This window comes from Mauremys mutica, chromosome 21, assembly GCF_020497125.1.
Source record: "Mauremys mutica isolate MM-2020 ecotype Southern chromosome 21, ASM2049712v1, whole genome shotgun sequence".
Lineage (NCBI taxonomy): Eukaryota > Metazoa > Chordata > Testudines > Geoemydidae > Mauremys > Mauremys mutica.
Genome location: NC_059092.1, coordinates 2,355,975 through 2,377,087, shown reverse-complemented (window position 1 = coordinate 2,377,087; position 21,113 = coordinate 2,355,975). Strand labels below are relative to the sequence as shown.

General features: G+C 42.9%; 1 protein-coding gene across 4 annotated transcripts in view; it reads right to left on the bottom strand.

Moving 5' to 3' along the window:
- The window catches only part of NPHP4 (nephrocystin 4), a 100,933-nt gene that overhangs the window by 52,589 nt on the left and 27,231 nt on the right, over positions 1 to 21,113 (bottom strand). For all 4 annotated transcript variants that reach the window (XM_044996241.1, XM_044996238.1, XM_044996239.1 and 1 more), the window contains exons 8-12: positions 16,541 to 16,677; positions 13,840 to 14,021; positions 12,870 to 12,996; positions 2,943 to 3,125; positions 517 to 655 (exon numbers count right to left, since the gene is read on the bottom strand). In XM_044996241.1, coding sequence (XP_044852176.1) covers positions 517 to 655; positions 2,943 to 3,125; positions 12,870 to 12,996; positions 13,840 to 14,021; positions 16,541 to 16,677 — 768 coding nt within the window. The remainder of the gene's footprint in view (positions 1 to 516; positions 656 to 2,942; positions 3,126 to 12,869; positions 12,997 to 13,839; positions 14,022 to 16,540; positions 16,678 to 21,113) is intronic.

Below are 21,113 nucleotides of genomic sequence, written 5' to 3'. Positions count from 1 at the left end.
CGGACCGGTGGCCAGGACCCAGGCAGCGTGAGTGCCACTGAAAATCAGCTCGTGTGCCGCCTTCGGCACCTGTGCCATAGGTTGCCTACCCCTGATCTAGTCCTTTTTTAAATCCTCCAAAGCTCTTGGCCTCAATGATATCTTGTAGCAGTGAGTTCCACAAGCCAGTTATGTGTTAAGTAAAAAATGTTTCCTTTTCCCTCCACCCCAGGGCCTCGCACAGCTCTTGTTCCAGGTAATGGGTGGCAGTGAAACAACTCCTACACTGTACTGGGGTCTCACAGACAATATGTTGCCAAGTTCTATGCTGTCACAGATGAATTTTGCAAGCTTAAAAGCAGCACAGGAAGCGAGAATCCCACGAACCAATTCAAATTAAAATAAACTTCAGTCACTACTGTAGCTGGTGCATTCAATGCTTTCCGTATTGTGTGTTCAGTGGGGTTTTTTTTCTTTTGAGCAGAAACTGAAGACAAGCAATGCGCTTTACAAGTTACCAATCTGGAAAATACTCACTCAGAGATGGTGTGGATGGCTTCGCTGAGCGGAGCAGCTCTTCTCGGTTGTTACTTAAGGAATTTGCAGAAGTCCCGAGATGTTCCTCTGAATCAGTGGAAAACTGGAACTGGACTGTGCCAGACTCAACCTGCTTCACCTGAAATTTAAACAGATGTAGAAAAAAATGTGATCTGTGCATATCCTTTCTACCCGCTCTCTGGAACAAAAAGAGTTCTACTGCCAGGCATCCAACAAAGTTAGAATAAGAAATTGTAACGCGAGGAATATCGAGCCAGAACTATCAAGAGATTATTTTTTTAAAACGGGGTTTCCAGAAAACTTTGGTTCTGCTGAAAGTTATTTTCCTTGAGGCACGAGGGTTGTGGAATGACACTAAACTCCAAAATCATCATCCAATTTTCCTCCAAATCTCAGGTAGGATGGATTAATTACCAGAACTGTAACTCTGATTCTACAAACTGGGGTTACTGGAAGAAAGAAAATTATCTTCTATATAAAGAGCTTTATGTTACAGTTTGTTAGTTCAGTTTCTGGTCACGTTACAGCATCACAATGTGGTTTGTGTGCTTTTTTGCACACACTGGTCTGTTCATAAACCTGTCCACCAGAGCAAGAGTGAACTTTGGCTTTCCACTAGCAGACAGCACTAGGAGAGACCTCTAGCAAGTAGGTTTGGATAAAAACAGAAGGAAGCAACATTTTGGCAAGTGTTTTGGGGAACAAATTAATTAATCTACAGCATGATTCCCCAAACAGTCCTTGACATCAGTGCAGTCACCAAAAAGGGGCAGCAGTTCCCCCATTACTGCACTAGATGGAAAACGCTTTGGACCCCAAGAAGGCTGCATATTTCCATCTGATTCTGCAAACTAGACTGTACTACTGCTGTGTTCTTGAATTAAAAGCAGATCAAAATCTTCTCTAGCTAAAACTCCCTTTTAGAGAAACCCGTTCTAAATGTAAAATAGCCTTCAAATATCCTTTTCAGCTATTAGAATGAGTCTCTTCTAGCTCAGGAGACAAAAGGAAGGGGAGATTGCTCTCTTTCGTGAATCTTTCCACCAGCCAATAATGAAATACACTCAACCCCCAGCTGTAAGCGATTAATTTTTATCAGTAACCAGGCACCTAATTCCTGAAGCACACAATCCCATTCCAGGCATTTCCTTCCAAGGCCTCACTGTGTTGGCTAATTTCAATTCTTTTCTATTATTTCTCCATTTCTATTTTGCCTGAACGGTTCTGCCTGTGTTGCACAGCATACAACATTCATTCTTTATTCATTTTATTTTGTTAAACTGGAGCAGCCTCTACTATGGATTTACATGCTGTAATTGAGATCAGAATCTGGTTCCTAATCTCTCAAACTGCCAAGGCTCAAATGCAGGAGAAAGACTTAAAATGAGAGATGTGATGGGGGATAAAAAAGCTGACCCATAGGGGATAAAAAAGCTGACCCACAACTAATTTCTTTATCACCTTCTGCCTTCTCAATGAGGTTCATATCTCAAGAGTCACCGCCAGATTATGGTTAAAACTATAAAATCATCTAGGAACAGTATATTTGTCAAAAGCTTGCACCCTTTCCCAATTCCTATGAAATGCATGTGAACCAATTTTCATTGAGGCTTCCCAGTTAGAGCCAGAAAAAGTCTTGGGAAAAGACTGTACGTGCAATGGAATGGACGAGCAAAACCACTCAACAATGTTTGCAAACTTTCCTTGCCCCCACAGTGTGTGTGAAGTTTAACAAAGTTTAAGCAACATGCACATATCTTCACTCTCTACGCTATCGACAGGATAGAGAATAGACTCCAGTGTCATGGCTCTTCCCCAAGCGTGTGTGAATGTGAAGGAAGTTTAGTGTTATAATGGAATTCTGTACAGAAAGCATCTTTCTCCGAGATGGGTGCTCGTTCTGCATCACTAATCACAGCCCCTCGCTAAGCAACCCAAACATTGGTGGTTTCCCTTTGGCCTCTCTAATATTTAAGGGCAGCTCCTAGGGAAGTGAAGGCTCATATAGAGCAAACTGTCTTTGCTCTGAAGAGCTTACAGTTACGTGCTATTTTTACGTACATCACCTAGCACAAAAATGTCCCCAATCCTGATTGGGGCCTCCAGACACTGTCAAAATAAATAATTTTACAGTGCACTTGGCATGAATGTCATAGAAATAATGAACACCAAATAGCTGATAAAATAAATGCACAATGTGTATTTTCTGATGCGTTATCCTTCCTTCTTTTCCCATGTGTGTTCACTCAATGGCTGGTTTGCATTGGGTTTGGGCTACTTAGCAAGATTATTGAATGAAGCATTTAAAATAACAAGGAAGCTCTGTGCCGTGTGTGTACTGAAAACCTGCAGGGTGGTTTTGATGCACCTTTGCTAAAGGAGAGCTCAGAGAAGCTTCTTTTTACCTCTTCGGAGCTCATGCTGGTGGGCGGCATCTTGTAAACTAACACATGGCTGGGGTTATGCTGGGCGCCTCCCTGAAGTAGTAAGATCACTTCCGTGGAACACGAGTCCAGCAAAGGATTCCAAACAGTCCATCGGATGGAATGCATGTAGGCTGCTTTAGTCAAAGAGGAAATGGACAATGCCTAGGATTAAAAATATATATGAGAGTAAATAACCAGAGATTAAGAACATTTGGTATTGTGCCATGACTATCTCTGTGTCACTCTAGACTGCTGTCATCCAACCCAGAATCAAATAGGAATTGGCCATTGGCCATTTTCTGCCTACTGAATGGTAACAATCGTCTGTCGTTAGCCATCTTTTGTTGGAACCTCATCACCTCTAGGCAGAGTGACAGGCAAGTTCTCTGCAGCCTTTTTCTTATAAGAGAAAGATCAGGTTTCTGTTTGTTTTACTTTCAACCATCATCAATATTCAGAATGAACAGTACATCACATCATAAGCTATGACCTAGAATGAACACAGACACATATACATTACTGCACAACCCATGAACATTAGAAAAGAAATTAGCCTCTCATCTCACTGCAGTTGCAAATATTTGCAAATACTCCACAGGATTACGCCTATATTGGTTACTATTTTACACACACAATTATTGTTATTGAAGAGACTGCTATTGCATATCTGAAAAATCCAAAATCTCTGCATGTGAGGGCCGGGTGTTCCTAGGACACAGGAGGGAAGCTATATTTACTGAGAGGCAAGATACCATATTCTCCCATCTACCAACACAGATGGGTAATTTTTCCAGCTGAACAACAATAAATAGGAGGGACACAATAAAGGACTGTGAACAGCAGTGCTCCAATATTAGTGCAATATAGAGAAAATGAATACCATCCACTACCCAGGATTCTTCCCTTCAGTTACGTATTTCCCCTTGTGACCTCAATATTGTAGCCATAACTTCCATTGTTTCAACACAATTTGGAGGTGTGCTATTTTGAAGCACGCTATCTGTCTTTCCAGGCCCACATTTTGCTCATAACGTAAAAAATTCTCTTCAAATCCCTGAATGTGCAGGTTCTTAAAAAAGTACCAACATTATCTTTCTGTGTTAAAAGGAGCTGTTGAGCCCTCATGGAGAACTTGGAATAGCTTGCTACCTGCTAGTCAGAGACAACTGTGCTTAGATTTAGCACAAGTTTTTGGTTGTCTCATCTTCATACTTTGTCACTGGGAACATCTGCATGAACTGGATCAGCTGTCTGAGGTCACATATCATCTCAGAGGCATGGCTGGAGACAGTCCTGGCTCCTAGTTCCCTGCTTTAACCATTGGACCACATTTATCTCTAGAACGTTTTCTTTTACAAGTGCACATCCAGTTTATCCACAATGTAAGTGTAACAAATCTCTGCCATGTGTGCTACTGATACAACATTTCCTGGCAATCAGGCTATGTGATAACTGCACTTCATACCTTTGTGACATAACCAAACAGCCTTTCCTCCTCTATTTTTGAATTAACAGCATGTAACATTTTCCATACCTAGCGCTCAAAAACGGCAGCCCCATTTCTCCTGCACCAAGACTATCTGGTCAAATTTCAACCCAGAGCCAACATAGACTTTGCCTAGCAGGGTTTACAACGTGAGTGCTGCTGAGGGATTATCATCATTGCCATAACCACTGGGACTGTGTTCTCCACAATGACATATTGCCTCTACGGATACGGTGATTTGTTTTCTGTCACAAGGACCAGTGAGACCATTAAAAATCATTTTAATTCCCGCATTGAAAGAGCAGTATAAATAGTAACTTCTGGACCAGGTCCCCCAAGATGGGAAATGTATTCTAAAAAGAAGCTAAAGGGTTCCACTCAGACAATCACTTTAAAAGCCTCCCCTTAAAACCAGGCATTACAGAAGGGTATGTATAAAAACAAGCTTACAGGTCTGTCAGTGATTGAAATCCCTCTTGTAGCTCCCTGCAAAGTGCTGATCGTGGCACAGAGGATGCTGTGATTAGTGTGCCAATCAGCTTTGGGATTAACCGCTTTGCATAAAGGAAGTGCAGAGGTTAATTGGGTTCACTCTGAAGCCATTGATGGCCTGGCTTGACGGTTCCCATCAGTGCAGTTTACGGCACACCGGCATGTCAGATGGAGGCTAATCCCGTCTCAGGCTCAGTAACCATTTAGGAATGTGAAAGTCACAGACAGACGCTCTGAGGGCGGCCGAGGATACAGGGTTGCCCAGGTAGCACTTGTGTGCTAAATGAGTTGACACTCCAGGCTGAATTATGTGTGTCAAGTTCATAGGCAAGGACAGCGGCGCGGCCAGCATCCCGGCGCATCACGCAGAAGAGAAGGAGAGAGAGAGATGTAGGCAGGGAAGCAGCCTCTTTGGTACAGAATTTGCTGCAGTGGTAGCTGAAAGGCGGGGACATTGGCATGGGCATGCCAAAGGGATTCTGAATTGTTTAAAAGCACCCACGTTGGCCCAACTTTTCACCTATGGAGTTTTACCCATTCTTAGGCTAGCACTAAAATCCCACCCTTCTTTTCTTTTTTGATTTGAAGCACATGCAGCAATGCCCACTTTCCATCAGCCTCGTTCTGAATGTAATACATCCATTGGAGGCATGCAGCTTATACATCTCCCTTTCGTGTCCCCAGTGCTGCCAGATAACTCTTTAGGGAAGGGGTTTCCTCATTCTGTGCCTAGTTTAGAGCCCAGGACAATGTAAGCACTGACATAATGACAACAAGGACAGAGAGACTTCAAAGAAGTTTGCAGAGACTCCATTTTTCAACTGGGTTTATTCTGCCAGCAACAAAATCTATGAACTGGGCAGGAAGTTGCAATGAATGACCCTTCTCGAACAGTCACAGGAGAGTGGAGACTGTGGCTGAAGACCTGTTATTTACCAGCATCCTCAAAGACCGCAAGCTTCAGGCACGATACAGAGCAGCATTTGTAGGTGTGTTCATAAATCTCTGTTGGTTGCACAAGGCAATAGGGAATGGAACTAGGAGCATTTCACCTCAAAGTCTGCTCACGTCAGGAGTGAGCAGTCAGCCAACATTGGGTGGGTAAGGAAACTAAGCTTTCTCAGCAGCCAGAAGATTCATAACCACACTCCTCGGGGCCCTCAGGACTAGATCTGAGACCAGCTTCCTTGCGCCATCCAGTATGGCCAAAATATTTAAAGGATAAATTAAAAAATCTCCATTTGAGAGGTGGGAAGAGAAATGCAGAGCTGCTGAGCTCTCAGAGAGTATCAGTTTGGAATTGAGGTAGGTGCTGAGTTCCTGGGGATGAGCCTGGTGAATGCCTCTGGATGGAGAGACGCAGCTATGACTGAGGCCCAGATCCTATTGTACAAGGGACCATACCACTAAAACTACCGTAACTGCTAGCAGCCTCAGCTGAGGGCACGGACTGACTGAGCCCTGGAGGCTAAACTGATCTCCTAGCGATGCTCCTTCCAGGGCAGCTTTAAAGCACATTGGTAAGGAGACAATGTGGGACGGAGCTATACCTGTTCCATCGCTAAGCAGACGACTTCAGCCTACCAAGCTCTCAGTCCGGGACCTCCTTCCAGAATTAAATACACTTTGATTCTTTATTTTTTTTAAACTACACCTAGAACTGGACTTTTGCTCCAATACATTTAAGTTTCTTATCACTGTACAAAAATAAATAAATAAAAATCTGCATTCCAATACCCAGACCTCTGCAGGTTCTTGGGTTTTAACTTTTTAAATTTGTTGAAGCCAATATCTAATTTTCCAATTGTATGGTTCCCTTCAGCTTGTCTTCTCCCAATCAATACAAATCCCATCTGCCAGTAGGGCATGTGTCACTTATATAAATATCCATTTCCCCCCAGTTTTCCTTTGGACAGCTCTAATGAGAGACGACATTTACTGCATTATCAATGACCCTCTCACAGTCCTCTTAGCAGGACAATTAAGGACTCATAACAAATCAATTTCTATTGATTAAGCTGCACATTCTTACTACAAACTAATGGCTGAAATAGTAAAGGATCCTTGTGGGTGACAGCCTGCACAACACGTGCTAGAAAATTCCCCAGCCCTAGAGAGAGAGACGGGCAAGCCATGTACATGGAACAGGGCAAGAGGACCAATTTATCAGTCCACCAGGATGAGACTCCCCTGCTGTTTGCCTTAGGCAGTGCATGCAAAACAGACCATTTTAAAATCCCTTGTCTCCCTGAATTTGATCATCTTTATCCAAGTCATTAGGGTCTCAATTTACTAAAATAACGCAAAAACGGCTCATCCAGACAGTGCTGGCTCACACGGCTGAATAATTTTAATGCAAATCTATGTGTTCTCACTCTAACTATGAGCTAGCAATGCAAAGCACTGGATGATTCTGGCCATTTTAGCAATACTTTGTGTATTAGATGCAATTGTTACAGGAGGTTGCACTTGTAACAGAGAATCTTGCATTAATGAGCTTTTCTGTATGGAAAAAATACAAAAGCTTCACCAACGAAGCGAAAATGTTCTTATTTTGGATTCAGATACTATAAATATAACCTACTGTAAGCCAAACCTGCGCCCTTTTTGTGATAAAAGCAGTAGATGGATCTTTAATTCCAAAGATTGACTCATTTATTATTTTACATATTTACATGTATTAAATATGAACTCATCATGGGTCCTAATTACACACACACAATATTATTAAAATCTGTTCACACAGAACCAACGTCCAAAACCTAAAGGCTTCCTGAGCCCTCTTCCACTCCCCATGAAGCTCAAATTGTCCCACAACAGCCTGAGTCCCAGCTACTCAAACCCTCTAGGTTCAAGACCACTGGGATAAAATGGAAGACTGCAGTAAACAAACCTATCCCAGTGTCCATTCCTTGCTGAGAGCTCTCACGGGGATAGCCTAGACCTTTATTCCAAAGTGTGGCTGCTAAGCGACAGAATCCAGGCACAGCAACCAACACAGGTGATGAAGACAAAGCTGAAGGCATTCCTAAGGATGGTTCAATGGAGGATACATTTATATAGCATTACCTGGACTTATCCTACCTGGTATTTCAAGGAGTGAAAACTACCATCTATGCAGGGAAGAACATAGTTGCAACATTGCATCAGATCACTGACGCATCTTGCTCAATGTCCTACTGCTGGAAATGGCCTATGCTCACTATTCAGGATATAGGTGGAGAAGCTCATGTCCATTCTCATCCCTCCCACTACAATATAATGTGAAGTTTTATCCCATTGAAATCAACTCAGTGCGTGAGTTTGGTGTTGTGCCTAGGGACCAGGCAATCACATCTCATGGTCTGGGGTATGAGATGGTCACGCGTGGGGTTGGTGTGGGGAGGGATTTATTGCATGATCCCCATTTACAACACATTCCATGGGATTCATCAGGGTTAAAGACAATAACAGTAATGAATAGCTTTCTGTCTGCTTGCCACAACTTTGCATTGCTCCAGAATTTGGACTGAAAAACTGGATGAAATAATTTAAATGTGTGCACTTATCCCAATAAATGTATGCTGGCATGCATAATATTGGCACAGAGGATTCATCCAAAGTAGGAGAATTCTTATGATTTTGAAATCCTCAGAACAATAAAAGATTTAAACTCACACATGGAGTTAAGGATTTAAAAGAAAAGATTAATTATTTTTATAGTGCAAAAATTCAATTTTGTGCTAAAACCTAAAGAAGAATTCGCTTTTTAAAAGCTGAAATTCTCCAAATGAGCTTGCCAGAGCACTCCAGGACTGCTGCAGGCTAGGTTTCTCCATCTATAGTGGAAAAAATTAACATATAATTAGAAAGATTTCATAAGCCCATTTGTGCCACATTACATGTGGGACCGTTGAAAAGCACTTTGTCATTTTGATGGGCGATATTTGCCTTTCTATCCTACAGACTGAAATAGTTCTTTAGAAGCAATATGTGAGCTACAAAAGGAGCTATTGTTTGATTCTGAAAGACACTTCATAGTCAAGTACAATTTTTGCTCAAGGTTTTATAATGTTCCAACATAACGTTAAATATTTAGATCAACACTAGGTGGGAGTCAGATTCTCAATTAGTTATGATTTTAGCACAAAGGGATCCACATTAAGAGCCTGATCTAACTCCTGCTGAAGACTTCCATTGACTTCCATGGGTGTTGGATCAAGCTCTAAGAAACAACCACCACTTTCTAAAGAGAGGGGTGAATCCTGAAAAGTTGTGTTTATGCACATGTGTTCGAATTCTGTAGTACTCTTCAGTTCTGCCATGTTCCTGATACCTTACTATTCGCTCCTTTAAAAGACTGACGCGAACAGGTTTTGTTCACATGAGTGTTTGGGGAACGGCTGATCCTCACAAACATTCTTCTATGTGCCTGAGAGGTTATTTGCTATTCTCCTTTCTAAGAAGGTTCAGTTGCCCAGATATGGAGAACAAGCAACGTCATGCGATTTGGGTGACCAATATAATGAATAGTGAATAGATTAACTGAACCAAACAACCCACAGGCTGAAAACTGTTTGTCCAAACTACCTGGAGAATACTTAAGAATGGATTTATGCACAGATGTCAAGAGCATGAATCATTCAAGGACAGAACAAGCAACTAAATTCCCAGCTAATATGATTCGCAGCTCTTAATTTGACCAGCTCTACTTTCTAGCTTGCAAATCAAAGGGGGTACAGAACAGTATAGAGCTGCGGTGCCCAATTATATTAACAGGCAAATAAGCCCAAGGAGCTTTTAACATTTAGCCTCACTCAGCACTCCCTTCAGCAACAGCAAAGAAAGGGTCAAATTGGCCTGAGAGCCAATGATGGCTGGCATCAAAGGTTAACATGTTGGGTAGCTTCTTTCTATGGGATGGAACATTTTAGACACGTCTCTGACATCCATGAGTGACTGAGCTATTGACCCAGCTCCTTTGCTCACTGTCTATCTTTCCGGGTTCTTTCCTGAATGCTTACTAAGAGTCAGAACAACAGTGACCATTTCTCTCTTCCTCCTCTGCAGAGCTAGTGGGGTTCTTCTCCAATCTACACTGTAGCCACACCAGGTTGTGAGTTCGAGTCTCGACGCCTCGTGCACTCTATCTGATTAGCAGACAACGGTCTGCATGACACCTCCGACCACTACAAATCCTCTGAGAAATCACGTATTCACAGGAGGCCTCACCTGACAATTTTCATTACATCTGTATTGACCTAAGGAGAAGGGGCAGCTGCACTTTTGTTTGCAATGGTGAGATCTTGTGAGGGAAGTGAAGGCCGATTAGGCACGAGAGGGGAGGGGGCTGTTGTTAGTGACTCTTACCGATAGTATGAGTGTTTCCGTGTTTCACTAGCAACCAAAGGATTCCGTTACAGATCCCGCAGCCCAGACATTCCTGAGGCAGCTTGAGATGCTGGGGGGCCAGCTGAGCTCTACGTTCAAGCCACTGTCCACGTGCAGAATAGGACAATGGGTAAATAGACACCAGCAATCTCCAGGTAGTGAATTAAGTGACATGCCACACAAGCAACTCCGCTGTCAAGGCCCAATCAGCTTCTCGACCGTATTTGTTCCTAAAAGCGCCTAAAATAAAATGGAATAGAAAGCCACTTCCATATTTAACTGAGGGCCTGTAAAGTCAACAGAAGAGAATGAACTGAAGACTAGGAAACCAAAGCTCTTATCTTCAGGGACTTCGTTTAGAGAGTGAAGGAGAAGCCATTGCCTGAGGGGTTTGGGGGGCTGAAGGAGAAGGACATGCAATGCTAAGCAGGAGCGTGAAGGCGCTGCTGTTGTCACAAAGCAAAGTGACCTTTTGGTTAACAAATAAAGACATTTCAATAGTTTCACCGTGAGACAATCAGAGCTGCTAAGTGCAGAACATTGTAGGCTAACATGACAAATATAATCAAAATTTCCAATTTGCAAGATCAGAGACACACAGGGATTAAGATAGATAATTTAATTAATAAAAGCAGAGGAATCTATAATGAGCAATAACAATTTCATTTGGAATTTTCACCAAAAGAAATACGCTAAGTCTGCTGTACAGTCTTGAAGGATCACTTTGTTTAAAGTGCCTTTCTTCGGGTCTGTGTTCAATATCTGGTATGTTGCAAATTTGAGATTTTTAGTCAATAGCCATTTTTAAAGAACAAATTTTTGTTTTTCTTTCATCAATGCGCTTACTGGGTAAGTAAATTGCTACTCAAGAGTGATGTATTGTGAAAAAAAGCAACAGGGAGGAAAACCAGAGCATTACCAAGTACATTTTCAAGGGCTAAGACCCAGTGATCATTTGTATTAATGAAAAGGATTAAATGTGCTAGAAATAATTATCAATAGGGATCAATACGTTACAGTAAGTAAAACTTCTAATTCATCTGATAAACAAAAGAAAGCACAAAACACTGAACCACTGCTGAAATTGGAGTGTGTGAGACGAGAACTCCTAAGCCTATATACCCTCGGTGCCCAAATCAAGAGCACCTTATGAAACAACAAACGTTTTAAGAAGAAAGAGCCTGGCTCTGCACACATTGAGGTCAATGGGAGTTTTTGGTGCCAGGGGCTCAACGTCTTTTTGTTCTACAATGTCAGCAATTTCTGGGAAAACCCACATCTTCCTTTTTGGAACATTTGACTTCCACTCTGTACTGAAGAAAGAACATTGGCTGGCTGTTAGCTGGAATCCAGTACTCTGTTACAATGAAACCTCCATCAGAGAGAATTTATGAAGTATCATACAGCCTCAAAAGCAAGGCAAGGGGAGCGTATGTGCCAAAACAGCCTACCGTGGCTTAAATATTTCAGAGAAGACTTAAAAGCAACCAAATTTAACATAGAACTCACAGTGTGTGACACTCAGAAACAGCTGTAAATCATCACAAATATTCTTGGGGACCTCAGCTCAGTGTTTAGAAGTTTACCATGGGGGTTGGAAAACCTTAAGCTTGTGACACAGCTCTGAGTCATAAGGATCCAAAAATGTTTCTTTCAAGATTCTTGAAAACAGGTTTCCCCTGGTATAAATTCTCATTGCCCCTCCTGTATATCGAAGGTTGCACTGTAATGCAGTATTAAAGTTGTCTTTAGTATAGATGTCACACAATGTATATTTTTTATCTGAATCATTTTGTTCACTTTACCAGAAGGTCAAGCTTTCAACAAACAGTCTATCATTTCCAGACCTTTTTTACATTGAAAACTTTCCACACACCTGTTTCTGAGCTTAATTTTAAGTTGTTTTGGTGATAAAACAAAATATCAATGCAGTTCTGAGAAGAATGGCTTCATTACAATAAATAAATGTAACCAATAATTTTGAGCTGCAAGTATCTGTCTCTTCAATTTTTCTCTCTGAGAATACTAGTTTAGTCGGCTGAAGGAGCTAAAATTATCATCCAGCTAGACGACATTCAGTACAATTCAGCATTTCAAAAATTAGAAAGCCAGGCATTAGCAAGAAACTACTCAATTTTTCTTTACAGGGCTCAGCATCTTAACCTTTTCATAAGGAGTTGTTCAATAGATGGCACCTGTCTTAAATACCTGCATTAATTATACAGCTGCCAAGAATTGCTCAGAAGGTGCCATTTGTCTATTGTCTCGATAACAGAGGATTGTAAAACTTGGTCAGAATATATAGTTACACAATAGCATTCTGGTCTATCAGGTGCAGACTTATGTTCTTTAATAATTAATCACAGAAAGGCTAAAAATGTCACCGATGAACCAGAATAGCGTCAAGAAGCTATTGTGGTCTTTTGGAAAAATATGATGTATGACTAGTTAAGGAATGTCAGCGACACAGTACATGCAAAGTTTGTAAGCACTTTGGATCCTTCAGGACAAAATGGGTAGTAGAAACAATTATTCGTAAGTGTTACGTTCATTCTTACCTTCCTGTCAGCTCCACTTGGTGCACAGAAGACATACTCCAGCTGGAAGACAATTGCGAACGCTGGGTGACGGACCATCTCAGTCAAACGAATGCGGCTTCTCAAAACCAGAGCTTGACCTACCATGCTGCGTTGGAATGTAACAAAACGAAAGATTAAATGGGGGCTGTTTATTATAGTCCTGCAGAAATGAGCTTCCAGCTGATCCCAGCTGCCCTGCATTCCTTGCTGGTGATCTGTGGCTACTGCGTGGCATTGAGCACAGTTCTATAAATCACTGTAAGTTGTTATTTGTATTGTGCATGCATCTAGGAGCCCTGGCCATGGACCAGGACTCCATGGTGCTAGGTGCTGTACAAACACACAACAAAATGATGGCCCCTTCCCCCAAAGATCTTACAATCTAAGAGCAAACCTGATACAGACCTTGGAAAACTGCTTCTAGAGTCACTCCTACAAGTTCAATGAATTCACTGACATTTGAACAGTAAAGGCTTAGTACAGCCCGAAGAACATGGCTGAACTGTAGTAGGCCAACCACCACCAGCCCCTGAGAAACATTCTTCTCTCGAACACCCAGACTCCTTGTTGGGGGTTGCTCCACCTCGAAAACACCATGGCCTTTTTTAAGAAAAGGACGAATCGTTCAGAGCCCCGCCGACCCATAACAGCATGGGCTGGACAGGACCTGAATCTGCAAACTCCTCGGCTCCCTCTGGAGATGGGAAGGAGCTCAGCGCCAGGCAGGATGGGTAATGAGCTTGCTCCCTCAGCCCTGCCCATTTTCCAATTCTGATTTCTGGGAACTGAAATCCAGGGAGGGCAGGCAGGGAAGCCGTCTGCTGCTCTAGCCCTGTGGACTGCAGCCCATCTGCCCCTGACAAGAGGAGTGACATGGGGCACCGTAGTGCAGCCAAAAGCAGAAGAAACCAGCCACTATTCAGCAGTTACTGGTCCTTTCACCTCGTACCTTGGTTTGGAGCTGAGGCCTTGTTTCCTGTGGAAGCTGGCCGAGCGCCCCCGAGCCACTTCGGCCTCTGGCACCACCACCACCACCTGAGGCGTCTGAACGAAGCACAAGCCATTGTGGACCCCGATGTGCAGCCGTCGTTCCTGAATGAGCACTTCGCTCCCATCCACTGTGGAGCTATCCTGGGAAACGGGCCCATTTCACCAAGGTTACATCACAGGCTGAAATAATCAGCCCCACAGGAAACACGCAGCAATGGGCTGGGAGCTGGGCTTCCTCCCCTTCCTTCCCCCAGCCAAGAAATGGCGGTGGAACAATACTGCAGAAGCTGCTCCAGCATTACGGCTGGAGCAGCCCTGAGCCTCCATGGCCCCAGCCCCATCTCCATCTCTGCTGGCAGCAGCTGGGAAGACCATTGCATTAACATTGCGACCACGCCTAGGGATGAGCTACACACTTCATAGGTGGTGCTCAGCTCCTGCCTCCGCCTCCCAAATCTGGCCAGCGGGGACTCCCCATAGTGGCCTTGGAAAAGTGTACCTTTCCTTTTTAACATGGTTAAGCATGCAAGTAGTGCTAGTCACATCCATGGGACTACTATGCTTAAATTTAAGCACATGCGTAAGTACTTCAACGGGTCAGGGCTGAAGCGCTTGGCGCCTGGCGAGATTAAAGCCCTCACATGGGACACTGCACAGTACGACATGGAGCTGAGCCCTGCAAATCCATTTTCATCTGTGAGTTATGTTTGCTCTTTGCCTGGTTCTCGTGCCTCTAGCCAATGAAGTGGCATTTGGAAGATTAGGAAGGAAAATTTGGGCAATTAATCATAAAGTCATAAAAATGGAACCTGCCCCAGAGTGATTGCTAGATATTAAAGTGTTTTATCTTAACAGAAAATCCACAGCAAATATGACAAACAAACAAGGATTTTTCTCCCGGTCATTATTGCTTACTAAATTATATGATATTTGAAAATGAACATTAAACCTTAAAGTTCCTTTATCTTCTCATTAATCAAAACAAGTTGACCAAACTGCAACCTATTAGTGTTTGAATATTCAAAACATAAACCACGGAGAACGGCTTTCTGATGATCAAAAAGAAAACCAAGAAGTAAAATGCTAAAAGATAATAAAATTACTTTCATGGTGGAAAATTAGCACACTATCCCTAAAGCAATCTTGTGCTAGTGCCATTTGTAGAAATGTTTCGGTTCTCTACAAAAACAAAGCAATAGCGTTAATGTACTTTCTCCTTGTTTGCTCCTAAAAACTAAAATAATCGCCTGTTTTTGTCTCTCTCATTTTAGAAAGTTTCCAATAATTGTGTGGAAAAAAACAAAAGTACTGTAACTGTTGCAAAATACCCAACCAAAAAAAACCCCCAGGCCCACTGCTAATTTTAAACCTTTCACATTCCGCCAACTAGGACAGGGTAAGTGGTAAATCACTGTCATGTAAGATGGGCACAGACAGAGGACAATGCAGTTCATCGTGCAAACATGCAATTTTTTTGCTTCCCTGGTTTTTAGGGATTTTTTTTTTTAATCCTGGGGAGGCCAACAGTACCAGGAACTGGAGGCACTGCAGAAATAGCTCCTCTTTTGGCCAGTGGTATTTCTACATTTCAAGGAAAATGGCTGTGCTTTAAGACGCTGAATAATTATTTTAAATACTGAATCAGGAGCTTGTACCTAATCCCTCCTTTTTAGCTACTGCAGGGATTTATAACACAAATGATGTGTGATAACATCATCAGTAGGCAATGCCAATACCACGCTCAGTGAACTGCTGACTTAGTCAGAAATAAAACTTATCCCAAAACTGGCAGCTACACAGCCCTGGGTTACCTCCAAATACTGCAGGGCTTAGGCATTTGCACAAACCCCACACTGATTGAGCTGTTCAGGGCAAAGGCTTCTTCAGTACAAGTCCTGTCCATTGTCTGGCTACAGAGTCTGAGACCAGTTGTATCAAGACTAGCCATTGCAGACAGGTAAAGTGGCACCTGCTCACCTTAACAAATGGGAGAAGTATGCCAGACAAGGATATGCCAGCACTCAGTAAACTATAATTTATTGCCAATGCATCTGACGGAGAATCTCCATCTTGTAGCTGAAGATTCCTGGGCCAGACACCATGACTGAAGCAAGGCTGGGGCAGATCATTACAGGGTTGGGAGTCTGAGAGAGGCTTTAGAAAATTGTGGTGACCATTCACTAGTGCTTCTTGCCCTTGGCCAGTGCTGAGCCAGTGCCTTGCCATCAGGCTAAAGGGAAGTAGGTGCAGTCTTTGGGAAAAGATGTAAGACCCAGGTCTTGCTGTCTGTGGTCGTTACATTTCCTAAGGTGCTTCTCACAAATATAGGGAAGTTACTCTCTGAATCCTGGCCAGGTTCTCACTTGGCCAATCATACTGCACCTCCCTACACAACCCTTCAGTTAGATAAGGTATTCTGCACACCTTGCTCTGAACTGCTGTGTAGTGTTGCTGTGCAGTTAGACAGCTACCATGTTTCATCCCAGAGCTTGCACTTCAATGGTAAGCAAAGTAATTCATAGATATGGTTTATTCAATTCCTAGCAAAGCTATTAATATGCATCTAGATGAAAACCTTCTTATCAATGTCAGTTTATTAGCATGATAAAAATACTGAGATGATAAAGGAGTTACTAACGTTGCCATGATATTTACAGTACCTTAAGTAAACGCTCACTGTTGAGTAAATCCAGCAGCTCTTCCTCAAATTTTTCTAATGAAGGGTACAAATTAATGGACAGTTTATCCAAGTACCAGGTGACTGATTTCATGAGGTGGGGTTTTCGAAAGAAATCATCTGAAAAGACATCCAGTCATATGTTACACTGCAGTCACCCAAAGAACGTAAAAATATCACAAAATATGGCCTTGATAGTCAATCCCATTCTCTGAGCAAAGCAGACAATACAGCTGAAATACGTGGTACTCACATGGAACTCACAATAATGAGCCCATCTTTCCACAGCTAAAATTAATAAACAAATGCTAACTTCGGGAGAAGTCTATTTTCTCCTTCAAAATGCCTCCAGAAACAAATTCTACAATCTAGTCATTAAAAGAATGTAGATTATAAAGGCAAAGGAACGTCTGTTACCTCCTCAGCTTAGTTTCTTTTCAAGTCTTACACACTTCTCCAGCCAGAAAGAAAGCCAGCTGTACCCCTTCTCCTCCTCTTACATCTGCTGTGAACCATCCTGAGTCTAACACACAGAGAAGCCAACAAGTCAGCCCGATAATGTAACTGGTACCAAGGTGGGGAGCCCCAAGTCCACAGCAGTTATCCCTATGCACCCGCTTGAGAGAGAGCTAGAGGGCCACACAGCAATCTGAGGAGAATGCATAGTCAAGCGCCAGCATGAGCTGCAATGGGCGGAATGCACTTGCAGTTGCATATTCAAGGAAAGGACAATGGGGGAATATGTGACAGCCAAAAATATTGGGGGTGGAAGAATAAGCCCTTCTTGTTCCCTGGACTAGCCCCTTCCTGGGTTATTTACTTCCCCACCCAGCTGCATCACCACTTTTTATATGCACGAGGCCACTACTTTCAAAAATGAAATCTACGTTCCGATCCAGAGCAGCCAACGAGCAAGAACAGGATAAGGATGACATAAACTGAATACAGCCGTCCATTGCTCATCTCTCTCCTGACTTCTGTTGTTCTAGCAGGTCACGGTATCACTAGAGAGTCTTCTTTAGCCCAAGATACCCATTCATCTAGATCAGGGATTCTCAAACTGAGGGTCGGGATCCCTCAAGGGGTCGGGAGGTTATTACATGGAGGGGTCATGAGCTGTCAGCTTCCACCCCAAGCTCCGCTTTGCCTCCAGCATTTATAATGGTGTTAAATATATAAACAAGTGTTTTTAATTTATAAGGGGGGGGTCCCACTCAGAGGCTTGCTATGTGAAAGGGGTCACCAGTACAAAAGTTTGAGAACCACTGATCTAGATTAAGAGAGGCTGGAATCACATGGCTCAGATCTGCTCCATGAATCCAGACTGGCTTTGAGCAGAGTGTTTATTAAACTTGCAGCAGCAAGCAAAGAGTTTTGAGACAGAGAGCAGGGAAGTAGTGGATGTTTAAGAGTACCTGGGAGAATTACTTTGACCCATCCCTTCAACTTTGCTGGCAGTAGCAGAAGGAGGGATCACACTGGAGTCCTTTAGATAGGAAGGCAAACACATGCTTCAGCTAACCCAGGCCTGCAGCTACTCTGTTGTACAGAATTACATTTCACTTACCAAGACTGCCCGGGGGGAAATGCCAGAAAGGATAAACCCAACTCTAAGCTGTGCAAATTCTCTGAGTGCCGAGTGGTAGAGTGACAACAGCAGATTTAGAACGTTTTGCATGGCAAGGCTTGGAAGGAAAACTGAAATTGAGTGACCCCATACTCCACTCTGTTTTGGCTGCCCTTTGCTAATGGGCAGAGAGCTGAGCTAGGCTTGGTGATGATGAAAGACAGGTTGAACCGAGGGTCACAGGAAAGGCATGAAATATGAAGCTATGTAGAAGAAACTGTTAAAAATGGAACAGCCAGTCTCTAGCATTGACAATTGCAACCATGACCTTTCCAAGCACCTAAGCAAACAGACCAAGGTTTCATGCAAATTTAGAAATTCAGAGATCATTGCTAGATTAAATATGCAAATAGATAAATAATGAACCATTTATTTATGCATAAGTATTTCCATGGATCTTGGTACTGCAGGGTCCCACCAACTCCACCATTTCCCCATTATTAAAATAATATCAGTAATTAACATATAAATATCCCTTTGTCACCCCGAGAGAGCTGGACTGTACAACTCTTACTCTCCTGAGTGAGCATTTATTCACAAGAGTAGTTCCTCTGACTTCCAATACCCACAAGTTTTAGGGAGAGATTTGTACAGTTTAGTCCATGGTGAATATCACCCATATATTTCCCACCAGACAAGCCTATGGCAGGTATTCTGAACTCCAGCTGTTTTATTTTAATCACAGCTGAGTTTTCTCTTGCCCTAAAAATACAAGGCTAAAGCAAGTTACAATGCTAGTCACTGCCGACATTCCACCTTGCAGGAACTGGAGGGGGCTGCAAGTTTTGGGAAGTGTAAGCAAAAATTAAGGGGTAGGAACACCCTCCTTAAGAGCTTTTTCCACAGAAAGGCACCTGAATAAGATTTTATCCTCCTCCACATGACTCACAGTTAAGCATTAACAAACCTACACTACATACTTAAAAGGAAAAGCTGAAGTCTATAAAGGGGCTGACAATAGAATTCAATAATACAATGTCTCAGGGCTAGTCAGAGCTGCAGGAACTGAGAGGAATGAGGGAGTTCATAACAAATTAGCGCTAGTGAAGCGAGAATCTGCCTTAATTTGATTTTAGAAACCAAATATACCTTCCTGATTTCATCTACTCTGTTATCGGAAGAGTCAGTCTATCAAATTACAGGGGACGTTTTGTTTAAACTGCCCATTTTAAACCAATTTCAACCACCCTGTTCCTTTATGTCCAGGTTCCAAGCGGTATTTATTGCTTAGTTCTTTTGCTTAAGGCAAAGAGGGGAGAAGAGCAGAAAGAAGTGGAACTTGTTAACTTTTCCGGACAAAGCTTTTCCTGACAACCAAACAGCAAGAAATCACTAGCCTTGTTTTAGCAACGTTGTTAGGCTTTTAAAAGTGAATTAACTAACTGAAAGCAATGAGGTGACAGGGAATAGGCAGGATGAACAGCTCCGTGCTTGTGTACTGCTGGGCTATTTGGTAATAACACTGCTACATTTATACTGAAGTCAGATGTTTACAAATATCCCTGACTAACCTTATTCAGGGCCCCAGTTCAGCCAGGAACTTAAGCACATGCCTAACTCTAAGCATGTGAGTAGCCTCACTGAATGAATGACTGAATTAAATTAAATGAATTGAAAGTCAAGATGTTAAAGGCAATAGAAAGGATTTCCAAGGGATTACTCACAGGTTTAAAGTTAGGCATGTGCTTAAGTACCTTGCTGACTTGGAGTCAGAGAGAGATTGTGTCTCTCATCATTGTCTTCCATCTGCAAACTGCTTCACTTTCCACTGCTAGTCAAATTCAGAGGCCACCCCCAGCAGGCTGCAGCTGATCAAACTCTGGTTTATGAAGGCTGACAACTGTGTGAGTGTGACTACAAGAGGCTGTGTATTGCTAACTGTGTGGCCATGGTCTTGGGGAGGGTGTATGGAACTCAGCTGAACTTTCCCTTATAACAAATCTCCTTGATGCACCTTTACCGCAGCTGAGCTGTATGTAGGTGAGCAGTGGAGATGCACAGCCCCGGGTGATCAGCTGGTGTCTGGAAGGAGGATGCTGAGTGCACTTCCTTACCACCAAGCAAAGAACCATTCTTCCTCTGCATGACGGTTAGTGTCTATCTCCCCGCCACACTGTACCTACCCTTGCGTCTGACGAAGTGGGTATTCACCCAGGAAAGCTCATGCTCCAATACATCTGTTAGTCTATAAGGTGCCACAGGACTCTGTTGCTTTGTACCTACCCGGTACAAATGAGCGGCTGATTTAGGGTTACAGGGGAAAACAAAGAGGAGCAGGAAGCAGCAAGCTAAATTTTCCCTGCAAGGTACCTTTCACCCTATCAATGTACTGGTTTGATTGATTGTTCTGCCAATCGTTTGACTGGTAGCTGAATTTGCAAGTAAAACCCAGCAGGCAGATTGGTAAGGTTTTGTGTGACTATAATGCCTAAAACACAGTTCCCCTCGTCTGCCACAAGATGGGTCTGATGCTCTGCAGCTAGAGGCAGATCTCAGTGGATGTATAAGGATACTGGGCTATACACTGAGGAAATCATCTAAAGATGCAGGGAAATGATGTCTCCCTCCTGCTGGCAAGAGCAAGGAGCTCCGAAGTCTGGAGCAACAGGAGAGATTGGAAAAGAAAATCCTTTGGAGACATGCATTATGAAGAGTGGCACTACTCCAGCTTTTCAGATTACTGGCTATTTACTAGCCACAGTTAATGCACTCACAAAGCAACCTGGCATCTCCAGAGCTGTATTATTGCAACCATGTCACTGTGAAGCTCTGCATGCGGTAGCTGTGGTATTCTTAAAACTACAATACCCACCCTGGGGAAGTGAGGAAACAGATTGACAGAGCAAGACGGGTACCCAGAAATCACCTACTACAGGACAGGCCCAACAAGGAAAATAACAGAACGCCACTGGCCATCACATACAGCCCC